Source organism: Pristiophorus japonicus, chromosome 9, assembly GCF_044704955.1.
Source record: "Pristiophorus japonicus isolate sPriJap1 chromosome 9, sPriJap1.hap1, whole genome shotgun sequence".
Classification (NCBI taxonomy): domain Eukaryota; kingdom Metazoa; phylum Chordata; class Chondrichthyes; family Pristiophoridae; genus Pristiophorus; species Pristiophorus japonicus.
In genome coordinates this window covers 149130727-149151244 of record NC_091985.1, presented here as the reverse complement: position 1 = coordinate 149151244, position 20518 = coordinate 149130727, and the positions used below count along the sequence as shown (strand labels likewise).

Here is a 20518-nt window from a genome sequence, read left to right as displayed (position 1 = left end):
CAAGCTCAGAAGCTGTTGCTTACTGCATTTGGAAGACAGATTGAGCTTTATGCAGGTTGCAAGTGTTTGGAATAAACTTTCTCTCCAGTGTCACCTGATTGGAACAACCTCTCTCACCATGAACAGAACGCTTCTGTCATCTCAAGTTCATCTGCCATCTATTGAATCAGCATTGGTTCCCTTGAAACTATCTCACCTTGATCCTCAGAATCCCACCATGATCAGCCCCAACACCAGCAGCACCAACAACAACCTTCTCCGCAATCACCTGATGCTGCACAGGACACAAGGCATCAACACCTGACCATATTCTTGCCCGGGAGGCCAGGGATGGCCTCACCATGGCCAGATTTACTTCACTTGATGCTGTACACCCTGGCTGTCACATGATGCACCAGGTTGGCACCACCCCATCCCAACATCATAAAGCATCCTTACAATGCTCAAGCCATTCCTTATTCCTTTCACACTCATCATCATGGGTGGGGGAGGGAGCTACCGTTATGTCTCACCATTCACTGCCACTCGCTAAGCCACTTCCAAAGGTGCACACAGATCTGACCAAGAATGCAAAGTGTTGAAAATAAAGGTTTCAATGTTTGACACCACATTAACAGAAACTTTAGATGAACATTGCATAAAACACTCAAGTGCCTACTCTTGAGTGGTGTTAGTTGGTATGATTGCACTAGGATGAGTGTGAGGGGTGGCTAGTGAGATGGGGAAGTGATAATGTAGACAGAGAAGGATGGGTGGAGATGCAAGATAAGTTGGTGTGAGTTAGGATGTGCAGGAGTAGAGTAGGGTAGGGAAGGTAGAATGATGGGAATGTAATGAGTGACACAGCAGCATGAGGTTGAGTGTGGCTTTGCAATAATGTTTCATGATCTACTGAGATCATTGAAAGGTTTGCGCCATTGCGGCCTGGTCCTCCTGACGACATCCCTGCTTGTGTCCTCCTGTGCAATGTGCAACCAGGCTGCGTTGGTCTCTTGGGGAGGTCTCTTCCACCCATACATGCTGTGACTTCCTCCATAAGCATATGGAGGGAGTCATGGGAGAACCTGGGTGCAGCCATGCATCTCTGTGCAGTGTTTGCAGAACCTTAATGCTGTCGAACACTGCCAGCACAAATGTCAAAATATATTTGTGCGTGGTCCCTTTAAGGAAACCGGCTGATGACACGTCATCGAATGACGTGATCAGACCCGCTTCCTTCAATCAGCCGGCAAACGCGCTGGACGGACTTAACAAACCCAATCAATGTAAAATCATTCTACACAGTAGACTAAAGCTAGCAATGGGGCCAGGATCCACCACCGACATTGCCGTCCACAGACCTGCCGAGGGGGAATCGCAACAATTTTTTGCATCCAGTTAGTTTTCATCCCAAATACAATAAAACCAAATAAATCTGTTTGCCTGCCCGTTCTATGACTCTCAAAGTCGTTGTACGTTTATATATTATTTTCCTACAGAATTCTGTGCAACAAATCAGTTCGAGCTGTTTAAATAATGCTTTGGATTCCTGTTATTTATTCTTTTATTAATTTTGTCGGAGGCTATGGGGGAGAAATTCGGGAGCGCCCCATTTGGGGCGTTAACTCTTTAAAAATTATCGGCAGGCGCTAATGGTTTCTAACTATAAAGAAATTAACCATTTACGCTCCAGGAAGAAAGTGGAGCGCTAAGTCGAACGCTCCACTTCCTTCCTGGAGCGCAAGAGGCAGCAGGCAGGTGGTACTTGTGCTAGCTGCACAATGGGCCATGCAGCGCTGCTGCGTTGAAAGGCTCCTTAAAGGGAAGGGCCATTGCTGCAGACTCTGCAAAAGATGAACTTACCTGGACACCGACGGCAGCCGCAATCTGGCCCAATCAGCCCAATGCACTGCAGCAGAGTGCCGGGCTGATCGATCAGGGGGAGAAAGATGGAAAGAAAATCAAGGCTTTTTTTTTTACTTACCTCGGCACCTCGTCTTTAACCATCGCCCTTGAAGCACCCGGCCTCTCGATGAACGCCTCCTGCAGCTGCCGGTGTTTTTGCCCGTCGATGCTGCAGGGAGCGGAACCGAAGTTTGGGTCCGGGGTGCTTGCGGGATGATGCACACGGCAATGACGTCACGATCTCCGGGCCGTACCACCGCCACAAATCTTCCACTGAATATGGCGGGAGTCAATCTTCTAGCCGTGTCCACTCAGTAAGTGCTTAGCGTCCCGTTATCGCACTCTGGAGGCAATAACTGATGCCGCTAAGGAGGCCAATTTCTAGTGCTATCTCTTTTGGGAACCAGAAACACGTCTATGATAATGAGTGAAATGTTCTATTGACACTACTGTGTCAGCCAATGAGTTGGAGGTGGGACGGGACTTGCGTCTGGACATACAGCCCAGCAGTGTATTTTACAGCAAACAGCAAAGTAAACAAAGTTTATTTAGTCACCGAAGCAAACAAAGTCTATTTAGAATCTATTAAAGAGTCTCTATGAACTGGAGCTGCAAAAAGAACTCGCGATCAAATCTGCAGCAACTTCTCCCAATAAAATCACAGCGATTACTCTGCAAAATGCCGTGAGTGGATGATAGCTACATTATACAAATTATGTGCGTAAAATCAATCCCAGTCACTTAATAGCAGTGGCGAGGGAATTACGTTATCATCTCCATTCTGGCCGGAAGTAGTGGCATCACTATGTGCAGGCGTTAATGTATTGTGCCAATGGATGGCTGACCAGTTCTTGTCTTCTGTCCACCAATGGTGTCTAATTGTTGCCTTGTTAGGACTTATCAGACAATGTAAAATTTAAACTTCATGTTGTTGTGATTGTTTTACTTGGTCATTTTTTTCCATTTGAAAATACTTTTTTTAATCAAGAACTGTTTGGCCTTGTTGGACGGAGATTCTAATCTGCATGGTTGGATCTCCAAATCCAAAATATATATTCTTTTTTCTTTAATGAGCTCCATCCTTGTCACAGGCATTGCATGTCTTTGTCCTCGTGCGTGCTGGGTTTTGTTTATTTGCCAGCAGTCGTGACGGCTGCCTTTCTCTTACTGGGCATAACCTAACTTGTTCTATTGTGTATGTACGCACCAGTGTTCCCTGTAAGCTGCGCTTTGTTCTGCACGGCCTGTTTCTTTTAATGCGCGTCCCTTTAAATTTCTACCCATGCGCGTTATTTGCAATGTAAAAGTCGATGAGCAGACTGTGTGGGAGCATTGATATTACTGTGCGGCCGTGGACCTTGGGCAGTACATTGGTGCGCACATCTTGGTCTCAGCTGAGAGAGAAGCAATTAACATGGAAGAATTTTGGCCTAGTTAGCCTGGGAAGCCCTAGGGTTGGCTGCAGCCTATCTGGATAGGCTTAGATTGCCGAGTCAGTGCAGGCCAGCGCAGCAGCAACAACAAAGTGCCAACTGTGTTTTTGGCAAGAGTAGCAGTTTATTTTTGACAACAGCATAAGTTTTAAGCTATCCATGCTTTTTTTTAAGTGTTAGTTCTATGAGATAGTTCTATGTTTAAGGACAAATCTTGTAAATTGGATGAAGCATTTTTTGAATTTTATATATATAAAAAGAGCTGACATCTCAACAAGGGGAAGCCATATAATATTTAGACTTCCAAAAGCCTTTGATAAAGTACCTTGGGAGAGACTACTTTAGAAACTCAAGTCAGAGGGTATTGGTGGTAAGAAATGAAGATGGATTCTTAACTCGATAAAAGAAAAGAAAGCAAAAGGTAGATGTATGTGGAGCCACGTTAAAAAAGGAGGAGGAGCATTGAGTGGTATTCTCCAGGACCCTCGAATATTTCAATATCTTATACTCTGGTCTTGGGTCCCAAGTATCCAGTTGCATTGGATTTTACTTCAGTATATTGAAGTGATCTTGGCCCAGTTCCATTCTCCTGGATGTTTTTGTACCAGTGCCAGTTATTCCTTCTCTGCTCTTTCACTCTCACAGGCTGTCTGTTTCACGTACAGTAGTGCTGGACCCCTGTTGCTGGGTTCATTGGTTTGAGTTTGGTGGCCCCAGCAGTATAGGAATTCTCACTTATTGCTGCTCCCTTCATTGGTAGTAACTTGTCAATAGCCTTCTGGTGATGCAAGTTCATCATTTTCTCTGCAGAACACGTTAGATACATTCCGGTCTCCCAGAATCTATTTGGCAAACTTAGAAAAAAGGCAATAGAAGCTTTACTAATTTCAGTCTCCATTCCCCCCAAAAAAGAACTTGCATTTGCAGGACCCTAACCAGCAAGGAGTCAGTGTCTTCAGAGGAGGAGTGAGTGAATGTGATTATGGCTTCATAATTTCCTGATTTCGTAAAAAAGACTTGCATTTATATAACACCATTTAAGACCTCAGGACGTCTCAAAGTGCTTTACAGCTATTGAAGTACTTTTGAAGTATAGTCACTGTTGTAATGTAGGAAATGCGGCAACCAGTTTGCGCACAGCAAGATTCCACAAACAGCATTGAGATAATGACCAGATGGTCTGTTTTAGTGATGTTGGGTGAAGGATAAATATTCGCCAGAACTCCCCTGCTTTTCTTCAAGTATTGCCAGAGGACTTTGTACATCCACCTTAGAGGGCACACGGTGCCTCGGTTTAGTGTCTTTCTGAAAGATTTGTCGATGCAAGTTATCTCGACCAGTCACTGTATTAATTGTAAAATAGCATATTTTCTGATTCGCTATGAGCAGTGCAATAGAAGATCCCAACTATAAATAAATGAATTGTTTATCTTTCACAGAGTTCCACTCACTAGTTTCTTGCTGTTTCTCCTTTTCTCCTGATGGTCAGCATTCTTGCTTTAACTTGTGTATCTTGGTCGAGATCCACAGCTTTTTAATCCCCTCCTACGTATCTGTTACATTGTGCTATGTTTTTCACTCCGTCTTCTTGATGCAGTAAGGATTCATGCTGGTGCAATATATGTAAAAAAAAGAACTTGCATTTGTACAGCTCCTTTCATATCTTCAGGATGACCCAAAGCATTTTACAGCCAATGAAGTACTTGTGAACTGGAGTCACTGTTGTAATGTAGGCAAACATGGCAGCCAATTTGCAGCCACAAAGGTTGCACAAACAGTAATTAGATAAATAACTAGATAATCTCTTGGTTGAGGGAAAGAATAGTGGCTCGGAAACAGGTGAGAATTCCCCTCCTTTTCTTCAAATAATGCCATAAGTTCTCGGCTTAACATCTCATCTAAAATACGTGTAAATATTATGTTACAGCTAAATTGGAACATGTTATACTGCGCAGAATTTAAACCAACTTGCATATCCCAGCTCTTCCCACCTGTCCTTTACCATTCCTGTAGTGCTGTTTTTGCAAAGTTGCAACCATTTGTACTGCCTAGGTTTGAATCTAAACTGGTTCTTTCAACTTTCAGTAGGTTTGTTTAACATAAGAACATAAGAAATAGGAACAGGAGTAGGCCATACGGCCCCTCGAGCCTGCTCCGCCATTCAATAAGATCATGGCTGATTTGATGATGGACTCAGCTCCATTTCCCCGCCCGCTCCCCATAACCCCTTATCGTTTAAGAAACTGTCTATTTCTGTCTTAAATTTATTCAATGTCCCAGTTTCCACAGCGCTCTGAGGCCGCGAATTCCACAGATTTACAACCCTCTGAGAGAAGAAATTCCTCCTCATCTCTGTTTTAAATGGGCAGTTCCTTATTCTAAGATCATGCCCTCTAGTTCTAGTCTTCCCCCATCAGTGGAAACATCCTCTTTGCATCCACTTTGTCAAGCCCCCTCACAATCTTATACATTTCGATAAGATCACCTTTCATCTGAATTCCAATGAGTAGAGGCCCAGCCTACTCAACCGTTCCTCATAAGTCAACCCCCTCATCTCCAGACTCAACCTAGTGAACCTTCTCTGAACTGCCTCCAAAGCAAGTATATCCTTTCGTAAATATGGAAACCAAACTGCACGCAGTATTCCAGGTGTGGCCTTGCCAGTACCTTGTATAGCTGTAGCAAGACTTCCCTGCTTTCATACTCCATCCCCTTTGCAATAAAGGGCAAGATACCATTGGCCTTCCTGATCACTTGCTGTACCTGCATACTATCCTTTTGTGTTTCATGCACAAGTATTCCCAGGTCACACTGTACTGCGAGAATCTCACATTCTCACACACACACACACACACACACACACACTTTTTCCATTTAAATAATAACTTGCTCTTTGATTTTTTTCTGCCAAAGTGCATGACCTCACACTTATACTCCATCTGCCAAATTTTTGCCCACTCACTTTGCCTGTCTGTCCTTTTGCAGATTTTTTTGTCTTCCTCATACATTGCTTTTCCTCCCATCTTTGTATCGTCAACAAACTTTAGAATCATAGAATGGTTACAGCACAGAAGGAGGCCATTAGGCCCGTTGAGCCCATGCCAACTCTCAGCTAGTTTCTGTATGTTCTCAGCATACTTTCCAGTTTATGATGTCCTGAATTAAAAAGTGTGTTTAAGTGTGTGTGTTGTGTGTGAATGTGAGATTCTCGCGATGTGATAGGGCATCTTTAGTTGCCCTGAGAAGCTAGTGGTGCGCCACTATGAACCACTGCAGCTTTGCTGCAACTGAATGGCTTCCCCAGCCATTGCAGAAGGCAGTTAAGGATCAACCACTTTAGTGTAGGACTGGAGATGCATATAGGCCAGACCTGGTAAGGATGGCAGGTTTCCTTCCCTAAGGGACATTAAGTTGGGTTTTTAAAGACAATCGGACAATTTCATGGGTACTTTGATTGGTACCAGATTTTTTTAACTGAATTCAAATTCTCAAACTGCCATGGGGGGAGGATTTGACCGTGGTAACCCAGTGACATAACCATTACACTACCGTATCCTTGGTGCACCCGCCTGATGAGAGTCTTTGATCACTGCAGGGATCTGCAACCAAGATTAGCAGCACTGGAGTTGGAGTAGTTCCAACAGTATTCACTCATTGCTTCTGATGCAGCTGTTGGGTTGGCAGTGGAGGGAAGGGAAATCTTTGGTTTATTGGCAGTTTTGTATTGAGTAAAGTAATTGACCTTAGTTGGCAAATGAATGAGAATTGTATTCCCTTCACAGGTAAACAGTTAGAATGACAGAGCAGCTCTTTTGTGCCTCAGCTGGTTAAGACAGTTAACCATACAGATCACAAAGGTCCCAGATTTGATCCCCAGTCTGTGTTGAGTTAATGGACTTCACCGATGACTGACCTGATAGCTAGCCAGCCCTTTCTGATGAAAATGCTTATGTGCAGACATCAGGTGAGGACAGAATCGAGCTGGCCACTGATACCTCTCAAATAGCCTGAGGACACTCGCTGTGGGGGACACTCAAAGCCGAGGCTTCCACATGAATAACGGACATATGGACAAGCTAGAAGATAGTGCCTGCAGGATCCTAACCAGCAAGGAGCCAATGCCTTCAGGAGACGAGTGAGCGAGTGTAATTAAAGGTTCCCTATGCCCTGATGTAATCTTAATGATTTCTGTTATGTATGTTAACTGGGTTTTACCTGTCACCGGAGGGCGTGACTGTTGGAGTCCTAATGGTCACTGGCAGACACGTGCAAGCCATGTATATAATATTGGCAGCCATGTTGAATCCTCACTTTGAGAATGAATAAACTGGAGTAAGGTCATGCCCGAACTAGCTCACCGTACTTAGCCTCGTGGAGTAATTCAATACTTAACAATTGGCGACGCGTTAAAAATACGAACAATTTTCACACAACCATGTCTGTTGGAACTTTGGAGAGATTCGTGGAAGGGGAAGATTGGGAGGATTTCACTGATCGCCTCGACCAGTACTTCGTAGCCAACGGATTGGAAGGAACCGATATCGCAATTAAGCGCAGGGCGGTTCTCATCACCGTTTGTAGGTCAAATATTTATGGCCTTATCAAGAATCTCTCACCAACTCAACCAATGGATAAGACTTACGATGAACACTGGTTCGGAACCACTTTAAACTAAAGGAAAGCATCATCATGGCGAGGTATCGTTTTTATACGCACAATTGCTCCGAGGGCCAGGACGTGACGGAATTTGTCGCCGACCTGAGACGTCTCGCTGGGCCATGCAACTTCGGAGCTGCGTTGGAGGAAATGCTGCAGGACTTTTTCATGCTTGGCATTGGCCATGAGTTCATCTTTCGAAAGCTGCTGGCTGCTGAATATCTCGACCTGAGCAGAGCCATCACAATCGCCCAGACATGCATGTCCACGGACGAAAACGCAAAACAGATATCTTCCCAGCATTGAAACTCAGCGGCAAGTACTGTGCATAAAATAATATCGTCGGCAGGCAGAGCTGCAAATGGCAGGGCCTACTTGTCCGCGTTCGTACGACCTGTAACTGCTCAAAGTTCGCTATCGGGTAAATCAAATCTCGCCTTGTTGGCATTGCGGGGGCTATCATCGGGCCCATCAATGCCGATTCAAGCAATACGTGTGCAAAGGCTGTGCAACAATGGGGCACTTTCAGCGAATGTGTCCGCAACCGAGCAAGCGTGCTGCGACATGCTACGTGACTGAGGATGATCGATCCAGCGTGGATGAAGCGGCACAGGCAAATCAACCCGAGGTACAGGATGAAGAAGTGTATGAGGTACATTTTTTTACCAAAAGTCCTCCGATAATGCTGGAAGTTAAATTAAATGGGGTTCCAGTATCCATGGAATTGGACACAGGTGCGAGTTAGTCAATAATGAGCCAGAGGGCTTTCAAAAAGCTGTGGGACACTAAGGAAAAAAGACCCAAACTGAGCCCAATCAATGCGCAGCTGCGTACCTACACCAAAGAGCTCATACCAGTCATTGGCAGCGCGGCAGTAAAGGTATCGTACGATGAAGCTGGGCATGATTTATCGTTGTGGATTGTTCCAGGCAATGGCCCAACGCTGTTCGGCAGGAGTTGGTTTGAGAAAATTAAATGGAACTGGAACGATATTAAAGCCTTATCAGTGGGTGACGCTTCGTGTGCTCAAGTGCTGAGCAAGTTTCCATCATTCTTTGAACCAGGCATCGGCAACTTCACGGGAGCCAAAGTGCAGATCCACCTAGGCCCAGAAGCAAGATCCGTCCATCACGGGGCTCGGACGGTTCCGTACATGATGAGGGAGAAGGTTGAGATCGAACTGGACAGACTTCAACCGGAAGGAATCATACCACCAATCAAGTTCAGCGAATGGGCCAGTCCAATTGTTCCGGTGTTGAAAAGCGTTGGCACATTCAGGATCTGCGGCGATGACAAGGTAACGATCAACCGAGTCTCGATACAGGATCAGTACCCATTACCCAAGGCTGACGACCTGTTTGCAACGCTAGCGGGGGGAAGTCGTTCACCAAATTGGACCTGACCTCCGCTTACATGACACAGGATCTGGTCGAATCTTCGAAAAAACTGACATGCATCAACACGCACAAAGAACTGTTTATATATTACAGATGCCCTTTCGGAATTCGCTCGGCGGCAGCCATATTTCAGAGAAACATGGAGAGTTTGCTGAAGTCCGTCCCGAGAACCGTCGTGTTCCAAGATGACATCCTGATCACCGGTCGCGACGCCACCGAACACCTGCACAACCTGGAAGAGGTTCTACGTCGTCTGGACAGAGTGGGACTCAGGTTAAAATGCTCTAAGTGCGTTTTCATGGCACCAGAAGTCGAATTCCTGGGGAGAAAGATTGCAGCAGACGGCATCAGGCCTACGGACTCGAAGACATAATCCATCAAGAATGCACCCAGACCCCAAAGTGTGACGGAGCTGCGTTCATTCCTGGGTCTTCTGAACTATTTCGGTAACTTTCTACCTAGTTTGAGCACATTGGTAGAGCCCTTCCGCATGTTGCTGAGAAAGGGTAACGACTGGGTTTGGGGCAAATCGCGACAGGGCCTTTGAGAAGGCCAGGAACCTGCTATGTGCCAATAAATTACTGGTACACTATGACCCATGTAAGCGGTTAGTGCTGGCCTACGACGCCTCATCATCTGGACCAGTTGCATACGCGTCCAGAGTCTGTCTAAGGCTGAAAGGGCCTATAGTATGGTAGAGAAAGAGGCTTTAGCATGTGTATATGGAGTTCGGAAAATACTCCAATACCTGTTTGGGCTTCGGTCTGAGCTTGAAACAGACCACAAGCCACTCATTTCATTGTTTTCTGAGAGCAAAAGGTATAAACACCAATACCTCGTCCCGCATCCAAAGATGGGCACTGACATTATCCGCTTATGAATATGTCATCCGCCACAGCTCAGGCACTGAAAACTGTTCTGATGCGTTTAGCCGGCTACCATTGCTCAAAACTGGGGTGGAAATGCCACAGCTCGCAGACTTGCTGGTCAAGGAAGCTTTCGAGAGCGAGGGGTCACCCGTCATGGCTCGCCAAATTAGGACCTGGAATAGCCAGGATCCTGTACTGTCAAGCGTAAAAAGGTGTGTCCTAAATGGAAATTGGTCTGCCATTCCCAGGGAAATGCAGGATGAAATTAAGTCTTATAGCTGCCGCAAAGATGAATTGTCTGTTCAGTCTGATTGTCTGTTATGGGGTAATCGTGTTATGCCAAAAAAGGCAGGAAACCTTTTGTACGAGATTTACACAGTACCCACCCAGGCATTGTCATGATGAAGGCCATTGCCAGGTCTCACGTTTGGTGGCCCGGCATTGACTCAGACTTGGAGTCATACGTGCATCAGTGCAACACTTGCATGCAACTGAGTAACGCACCTGTGGAGGCTCCGCTGAGTCTGTGGTCATGACCATCCAAACCGCAGTCAAGGATCCACAGACTTTGTCGGCCCCTTTCTCGGAAAAATGTTTTTAGTGGTAGTGGACGCTCACTCCAAATGGATTGAATGCGTAATCATGTCATCCAGCACATCCACAGCCACTATTGAAAGCCTTCGGGCCATGTTCGCCACCCATGCCCTGCCCGATGTCCTTGTCAGCGACAATGGGCCGTGTTTCACCAGTTTGGAGTTCCACGAGTTTATGATGCGTAATAGCATCAAGCATGTCAGGTCTGCCTCTTTCAAACCCGCGTCTAACGGTCAAGCGAAGCGGGCTAACCAAACCATTAAGCAGAGCCTAAAACCCGTGACTCACGGCTCCCTACAGACCCGCTTGTCCCGCATTCTGCTCAGTTACCGGACGAGACCCTGCTCAGTTACCGGACGAGACCCCACTCGCTCACCGGAGTCCCTCCAGCCGAACTGTTAATGAAGCGAGGCCTCAAAACCAGGCTCTCCCTTGTACACCTGGATCTCAATGATCATGTCGAAACCAGAAAGCAGCGGCAGTAATGGTACCACGATCGTGCGGCCGTAACACGTGACATTGCTGTTCACAACCCTGTGTTTGTCCTGAATTATGGTCATGGTCCAAAGTGGGCTGCTGGCACGGTTTTGGCCAAGGAGGGGAACCGGGTGTTCGTAGTCAAACTGTTAAATGGTCAAACGTGCAAGAGGCATGTCGACCAAACCAAATTGCGATTCACAGATAACCCAGAACAAATTGAAGATGACATCATCGACCAACTAACACACATCCAACCAACGGTTGACCCTTGTGTCATTCACAAAAACGAACCTACCATCCCCGACAGTCCTGTCAGACCGACTGCTCTGCAATGCAGCAATGGTCCCACTAACTCACCCAAGCTTGGGTTCGAACTGAGAAGATCAACCAGGGAGCGGAAGGCCCCGGACCATCTCAACTTGTAAATACAACCTGTACCAAGGACTTTGGGGGGAATGATGTTATGTATGTTAACTGGGTTTTACCTGCCACTGGAGGGCACGACTATCGGAGTCCTAATGGTCACTGGCAGACACGTGCAAGCCGTGTATATAATATTGGCAGCCATGTTGAATCCTCACTTTGAGAATTAATAAACTGGTCATGCCTGAACTAGCTCACCGTACTTAGCCTCGTGGAGTTATTTGATACTTAACAATTTCAACACAGCATTTTTTGTTGTGTTTTCATGTGTTTTTCTTGTGAAAGCCTCTGAATAGACTTATACCTATTTTTGCAACAGAAATGTGTATTTATTTGAGGGGTACTTGGCTGTATCTGGATGTCAGGTGACTGGATTGGAAGTGGTTAGTGCTAACACTTAAAGTTCGAAAAAATATACTTACTGCAGTCAGCACTTGTATTGTGTATAATGCAGGGAGAGAAAGGGAATGGGAGGGATCTGTTTCTGAATTACTCAAGTATGTCTCTGTGGAGAAACATTGACATCTCCCGAGAGTGCCTTACACGGGGCTGCATGAAATAAGTCCACGGTTACACTTTACATATTTAAATCTAGATTAAGGTAGAGGAAGATAAAATGTTTGTGCCGTTTTGTATTTAATTCTATTGTCAATATATTCCTGTATAGGTTCTGCCTCTTCGTGCAATTCTGAAGATGAACAAAAAATGCCTAACTTTATAGAAAAGGGTACAGTATTATTATGATGCAATATTATTTCAGTTCTCAGATTTTTCTTATGTTTCAGAATTAATTTTGCTTTACTTCACATAAAATATTATACTTTTCCAGTGAAATACAAAAGCAGAAAATTTTCCAAGACCATAGTATCTGATATAGGTATGAAGTAATAATTCCATATTTTACTAATACCTTTCTTTCTGAAGCACTAACCAAAATGCAAATGAATCATCAAAGCACCTTGCTTGGTGGCTTTTCTAATCCACACTCAGTGCTTTGGGCTGTTTCTGATCTGGAAGTGCAATGCATGATTGTGATTGATCGCTTTGTTTATTAAATCGGGATCGCTGTAATCTCTGACCGAAATCAGAGGTTTGATCATCAGATAAACCATTTGTAAATGCTTTAGCTTCCAGATCTTGCTATTTTAATTCTTTGCATCAAAATAATTCTATTAATGAAGATATTATTTTCTATAACGATAAATGAGTTTACAGATGCATTGAGATACCTGGTAGAAAGCAATCATACACAACAATTGTAAAACCAGTAAGGGGCAACAAAATTATTAGCATGTATTGAGTGTTCTCATTATATTGCAAATGGCATAACGTTTTAAATGTGTGTTTGTTCTAGTTCTGTTTTAAACTGGTCAATTGGTGGACAGTATTATTGCTCAATACTTTGAGAGGTTCAGCTATTGTTTTGCTAGAAATGGCTGGCCTCCACTGTGAAAATCTCTCTGGTAGAAATTGGAGCAGGCACAGCTCTGAGTCTGTGTGGCAGTGGCACTGATTGTTACAAAAATAAAAATACAACAGTACAACAAAATTGTTAACTCTGGTAACAGAAAAACACTTCCTGCTTTCCAGTGAGCAGCCATAGGTCTAGTGGAAAGCTGCAACAGGATATGTGGCACTTAGTGTTCGGGCTGTAATATTAATATATTCTAGTTGATCTCCCTTGGCATTGCACACAAGGAGTCGAGACCAAGTGTTGGATTAGAGGGCGAGGGATAATTGGACCAGAACACACTGACAGACGTAATTCAGTCCACATCTTAAAGTCATAATGGGCTAGATTTTCGGCTTTGATGTTTTTGGGGCGATAATGACGGGGCAGGAAAGTTAGCGCCCGGGAATAGTTTGCGCCTCAGTTTGGGCAGCTGGGCCCTGCGTAGGGAAGCGTTATACACCTCTCTTGGACGCTAGCATGGGAAACTCCCGAGCTAAAGAGCTGGGCCGGGAGCACTCCGAGAGATGCCTGGGGGCGGAATCTTTAAAAAAAAAAGCACAAAAACATTCCCAAAACATTGCCCACACCACCACAACACAGATCACAAAAAAACTTAAAAGAAAAAAACAAACACACTTGCCTTAGGAGTCCATTACTTACCTCTTCACCGACGGGGATGGTTGGACCGCCCTGATTTCCCAGGTGGTCAGTGAGCAGCGCGCTTTGGGGGTGTACTGATCGGGTTGCTCAGCACCGCCGCAGAACCAGACCCGAGGATCGCTGCGGGGCACTGAAGACTGATCGCCGCCATTGCCGCTGCTCCGGGGCGAAAAATGGAGTGGAGAAGACCCGAAAATCTGTCATTTTTATATTACTATTATAAATTGTTATGTCCACATATGGGGCTCATGTTTCGGCCTGAGTTGCTCCTATTTTTTTGGAGCAACTAGTTTAGAATGGAGCATCTTAGAAATTGCAATTCTCGGCATTTAGTTTGCTACAGTTCTAGTGAGCTAGAATAGTTCCATTTTAGAACAGATTGTTTTTTTCAAAAGGGGGCGTGTCCAGCCACTTACGCATGTTTTGCAAGTTTAGGCAGCGAAAACTTACTCCAAACTAACTTAGAATGAAGTGAGTGCAGATTTTTGTACGCTCAGAAAAACCTTGCCTACACTTATAAATCAGGCATAAGGAACGAGAGATGGGGTGGGTGGGAAGAGAAGTTTGCAAACATGAAACACATCACTTTTACAAATAAAGAGCCATCATCAATAATAAATGATAAATAAACCAATAAATCAGTCCAAAAAAAATTAAAAATAAAAATAATAAAAAATCAATCAATAAATTAAAAAATTAAGTTTCTACTCACCGACTGCAGTACCAAGAGCCCTCCAACAGTGTGCTGGGATGGGGGGACCCCCTCTACCCTTCCACGTGTGTCTCACTCTGTCAGTGTCTCTCTCTCTGTCAGTGTCTCTGTTTCTGACAGCGAAGGGAGAGGGAGAGGGAGAGGGAAGAGCGGAGGGGCTGAACAGGGGCGGGGAGGACTGAATGAGGGGGAGGGTGAGAGACTGAACGGGGGGGGGAGGGAGGCTGAATGGGTCCCGCCGACGCCAGGCTCTCAGGATGACTTCGGGCGGGGCCCGCCCCCAGTGAGAGGCCGGGCGGGCGGGCCCTGACGCCGGCTGCCAGGACGACTTCGGGCAGGGCCCGCCCCCAGCGAGAGGCCGGGCGGGCGAGCTTTTGATGCTGGGCTCCCTGGGCGACTTTGGGCGGGGCCCGCCCCCAGTGAGAGGCCGGGCGGGCGGGTCCCGCCGACGAGGTAAGATGTGTCAGGCCACTCGGCCTGGGATAGGGTCGTCGCCCGGAGACAGGGTGCGCTGGGAGGGCCGGGAGCTACTGCGCAAGTGCGCAGCCTCTACTGCCTGCACTGTTTTTGGCGCAGGGCTGTAACTCCGCCCCCAGCAGCTCCTGCTGTGCCGCACCGACCTGGAAATGGGCCTACAGATATCAGAGAATCACTGAGGTAAGTATTCGCCGCAATTTTTGTTCTACAAATTAGGCGGGCCTCTCCAATATGTGCCATTCTAGCAGGAGTCTGAAACTTGAGCCCATGTAGAGGAAACTGCCTATGTAAACTTGGCACATTGTAACTGCACCTGCCCACAAGTAATGGCACTGCATTGGTGGAGAGGATGTAATTACAACGTGACACGGTTTCATAGGCAGATTCCATTATAAACACAGATATAGCAATTTATAATTGAAAATGTTGACATAGTCTTGAGGGTTTTACCTATAACGTGTACAGTCACTCACTCCCTGTAACATTTTTGCGCAATACTTCAATCTCACGTAAGCTACAGTCAGATTTATACATGTGTCTAAGTATATAAATATACCCAAATTCTCCTTCATGTGGTCGTATAAAAATTTATTGGGCTTCAATCACATTTTTTCTACTTGTCTTGTTGATTTCTAACCTATTCGCTCATATATAAAGAAGAAGCCAAATGAACCAGTCAAATCATTCCAAATATATTCTTCCTTCGTCCTTTACTCTGCCTGCTTCGTATTTTCACTAAGAAATTTCTAAAGCTCAAAGTAAATCATTTTAAGATAATGTACATATGAAAAACTAAATTTTTCTGAATTACTGTTAAATGTACAATTTGCCTTTCCGTTCTGAAGTGCCTTCACTATTGTGTTTATTCTAAGGCCAAGTAATCTACCAGAAGCCTCCACATGCCTAATGAAGGGGCTCTATGAGCTTCCTTGCTGAACTTCTAAGTCTGATTCTCTCTCACCCCACCCCCTGACCTCTTCAGTGCACGTGCACAGGTGCTGGTTCCGCATGTAGTCCATCCCTCTTCCCCAAGCTGCTCCCACTACCTCCAGCCTGCCTCTCGTCTTCCCAGGGAAATTCTTGGTCATTGGCTGGGAACCAGCTTTAGCAAAGCAACAAATTGCAAATAACATAGTAAAACGTCCCAAGGCGCTTCACAGGAGTATTATCTGACAAAATTTGACACCGAGCCACATATGAAGGTATTTGGACAGATGACCAAAAGCTTGGTCGAAGAGCTAGCTTTTAAGGAGCGTCACAAATGAGAGAGAGTTACAGAAGTGGAGAGGTTTAGGGAGGAAATTCCAGAGCTTGGGGTCTAAGCAGCTGAAGGAATGGCTGCCAGCGGAGGGGCGAAGGAAATAGGGAATGCTCAAGAGCCGAGAATTGGAGGAGCCCAGAGTTTTCAAAGAGTTAGAGCTGGGCGAGGTTACAGAGATCGGGAGGGGTGTGGCCATTGAAGGATGTGAACACAAGGATAAGAATTTTTAAATCATGGTGCTGCTGAACCGGGAGCCAATGTAGGTCAGTGAACACAGTGGTGATGTGTGAACGAGACTTGGTGCGAGTCAGGATACGAGCAGCAGAGTTTTGGATGAGCTCAAGTTTACGGAGGGTGGGAGATGGGAGGCTGGCCAAGAGAACATTGGAGTAGTTGAGTCGGGAGGTAACAAAAGGATGGATAATGGTTTCAACAATAGATAGGCTGAGGCAGGGGCGGGGCGGAGACGAGCAATGTTGTAGAGGTGGAAACAGGCAATCTTGGTGATGGAGATGATATGTGGTCAGAAGCTCAACTCAGGGTCAAATAGGACGCTGAGTTTGCAAACAGTCTAGTTCAGCCTCACAATGTTTCCTCTTGCTGTATGCTTTATTGGTGCATGCACACAATTTTCAGAGCCCATGCATATGTGATTCAGCTAACTGTAATGAATATCAAAGGAGCAGCATTAAAGCAATTGGTACATTCTGCAACTCCCATTATTATTCCAGCAGCCAACACCCTGACGTACGTCACTAAGTGACAACAGCTCTCCAGTGCATCTCTTCCCCTTCTCTGCTCTTATCATCGCTTTCACATGTTGCGTCTTCAACTCTGATGTTTCCGTTTCACTGGTCTTTTCTTTCTTGCCCCGAGCACATCCTCTCCCTCCGTCCCTTTCTGCTTTATAAAATTTTTAAATCCCTACTTTTGAGATTTGTTAACAGCATATAAATCTATACCTCAAAGTATATATATTATGTTAATGTTGATGTCTTGCTTAAGTTGAACAATATAAAATGATAGTCTGTAAAATACTCCATATAATCTATATATCTTATTAAAAATCTTGTGTATGCTCATTCTGGTCCAGTTATCCCCTGTCCTCTAACTGAAATTACCTGAAGGCCACATTTAGTCTTGTTGACTCCCCATATGCAACACCAGAAGAAATTTTAATATATCCTATAAATACTTTTTTATATGTAATTTATTAATTTTGAGTACTTTTTCTGATCAACATTTCCTCTATTTCTAAACCCTCAAAACATAGAATCCTTGTTACATTGTTTATATCCTTTTGTATAATTTATTCTAATTTTTAATTACTTAAATTTCTACATGCAATGTATTTTACATTCATGTATTCTTAACCACCGTTCATTATATCCCTACCTTGCCGAATAATATAGCACCTAAATAATGCATTCTTCATTACATCATAAATGCCCTATTCCTTATAAAAACACTCGTCTAACTCACTGTGAGCAATGCTGGGAGCTCCACTAATTATTTATAGTCCCAATAATCAATAGAGGTAGAAATGTAAGTAATTCCCATCACAAATGACTAAAATGCACTTTTTGCTGAGTACTTATGCAAGTCTTAGTCCTCACAGGTAAATAAGTTATGTAAGAGACTGAATAATTATATCCCGTCTCCACTCTTACACTCAGGATATCAGTGGCAGATATCTCATCAGTGGTGGTAAGTTATAGTATTTCTTGTATAAATTATAACATGATGGTTCTTCACATGAGGATAGTGGGAATCAGCATCTCTGGTCAGTCTTTGTATTCCACAGTGTTTTTTTTTAAGAATTCAAGTGTGTTGAGCATACAATGCTTGTGAGCCTCCTGTGTATTTGCTCACGGGTTAATCAGAGGAAATGGTATGTCTTGCAGCTGTCTTTGATATAACTGGCTGAAGTTACAGAGTCGTGTCTGGACCAAGCAAGAACAGCAGGTGTTCTTGAAATACTGCTTTTAGTAGTAACAGTGTCATAGTCTGGAAGAAGTAAGAATAGCAGCCATTAACCGTCCATGTTGCTCATTGATTTCAATGGACTGGGGGTGTTGCATCCTTACCAGATATTGAAGTGTTCATTCATGTGAATTATTTTACTTTTTTTATAATGGGATAATACACTTTAAGATATGAAGTATTTTTCAGAAGGATTATACATTATAAATGTTGAAATAATGGTTTGTTTTAGGCCCCCTTTTCTGAATGCTAAAGCTACATGTTGAACGTGTTCTTTACTTAGCATTATAACCTATTGAATAATCCCTTTTGGAAAAAGAAGCTGGTGATCAGCTGAAAGCACAGGAAATACAATAAAATGATAGGTCCTAGTTCCCCATTACTAATTCCCCGGTCTCATCCTCTAAGGGACCAACATTTACTTTAGCCACTCTTTTGCTTTTTATATACCTATAGAAACTCTTGCTATCTTTTTTTATATTTTGTGCTAGTTTACTTTCATAGTCTATCTTCCCTTTCTTAATCATTTTTAGTCGTTCTTTGCTGGCATCTATCAATCTTAGTTTTTAAATCTTCACTTCTGTCATTCTCTACTTGAAATACTTATCCAATATTCCTGTAAAAGGTGCAATGTTCTCTGCCTCAACCATTATCGAAGCACAGATGTCAACCACCATAGATGGGCTGAATGGCCACCTTCTATGCTGTAATTTCTATGGTACTATGGTTCATTTTGCGCCTGAAATTTCCAAAGTCATATTTCCTGGCATGCATCAATCTAATTCTCTCACTGCAGTTGATACCTTCTCTCCTCATACTGTGGAGGATTTCTGGACATCTGTGCGATCTTTTACATTTAGAACTGAGAACAATCATTGACAGAAAATGTATTTATTTTCTCAGTGGCAAAATTGAATTGCATCTTTGCACACTATATAACAATTTTTCAAATCACATGAAAGCCGAGGGAAGATTAATTTAAGAAGCTTTTTTGAGCTGAGGCTTCACATACGCACAGAATTTAAAAAACCTGCACTCACTTTTGTTTATATTTAGAAATCTAAGCGACGTATAGCTGCGGTACTTAATGGAAACAATTTTGCAAGAACTTCCTTCAACGTCTTTGTAGAGTGAAATCTGAAGATACTTCTTTTAAAATCCTTTCACTGGGCATCTCGTTACCACTTCTACAACCCACTTTAAAAACTGTGAAACTGTAGAATTATCCTCTCAGTGCTGCCAGACCACAGGTTGCTGCTATATTACTAAACTCCAAGTGCCTCTTCAATGTTACAAAACCTCAAAGAATCCCACTGCAGTACTTCCAAACCCTAGGTCACTAATCCCCCCACAATGTTGTCCAATTCCGGGACGACCTACTCAGTGCTCCCAAGGTGTCAGCATTTCCTACAGCAGTGTTAACACTTCAGATATACTTAATTGGTTGTAAAGCACTTTGGGATGTCCTGAGGTCATATAAATTCAAGTCTTTCTTTCTCCCAAATCCCAGGAAACTCCCTCCCACCATGCTATGCCGCTAAATCCGCAAACCCTCCCAGGTCTGTTAAATTCCAGGACCTCACTTCAATGATGCCAAACTTCAGAATCCGCCCTCATTCTTTGAAGTGCCAAAACTCCCACCACAGTGCTGTCAAACCGTAGTAATGCCATTGCAACGCTTCCAAATCCAAGCCTCCCATCAAGTGATGCCAAACCGCAAAGCCTCCACTTCCTATTTCTACTAATTACCATGTAACTACCTCAATAATGGTACATGAAACCTATCATTTTACTGTATTTCCTGGGATTCCAAAAAAAGGTAACAAATAAAATAAAGTACATAATGAATGCAACATATATTAGTTAGGGTCACAAATTTAGTTTTCACAGAATGATAGCCTTTTAGATTTTGGGATTCTGCAAGTTGGCTTGGATTGATATTGTGGTCCGTGCAATAGGAGGAAAGGAGTACCTTTGTCTGATTTTAGTTTGGTGATTATTCAAGTCCAATCCAAATACATATGGGGTCCGAACTTGGTGGCCTTACCGCCCACTGCCGCCGAGTTTTTTGGGCAGTCTTCCCACGGTGACAGATTCCTCTAGGTCTCCCGCCAGTGGGAGGGGGGTACCGCTGGGAATCGCTCGCTGATGGCCACTGGCGAGCAAGTTGCGTAAGTGACCTCCCGTCCGCCAAGCTGCCATATTGGTGCGGGCGGGAGTCGGCGACCGCAGGGGA

At 44.3% G+C, this 20518-nt stretch overlaps 1 protein-coding gene across 4 annotated transcripts in view; it reads left to right on the top strand.

Moving 5' to 3' along the window:
- The window catches only part of LOC139273272 (syntaxin-binding protein 5), a 268702-nt gene that overhangs the window by 206617 nt on the left and 41567 nt on the right, over window positions 1–20518 (top strand). For 2 of the 4 annotated variants that reach the window (XM_070889951.1, XM_070889954.1), the window contains 2 exons: window positions 12404–12463; window positions 12566–12613. The exons of the other annotated variants lie outside the window; for them this stretch is intronic. In XM_070889951.1, the coding sequence (XP_070746052.1) occupies window positions 12404–12463; window positions 12566–12613 (108 nt within the window). The remainder of the gene's footprint in view (window positions 1–12403; window positions 12464–12565; window positions 12614–20518) is intronic. 4 annotated transcript variants of the gene reach the window in all.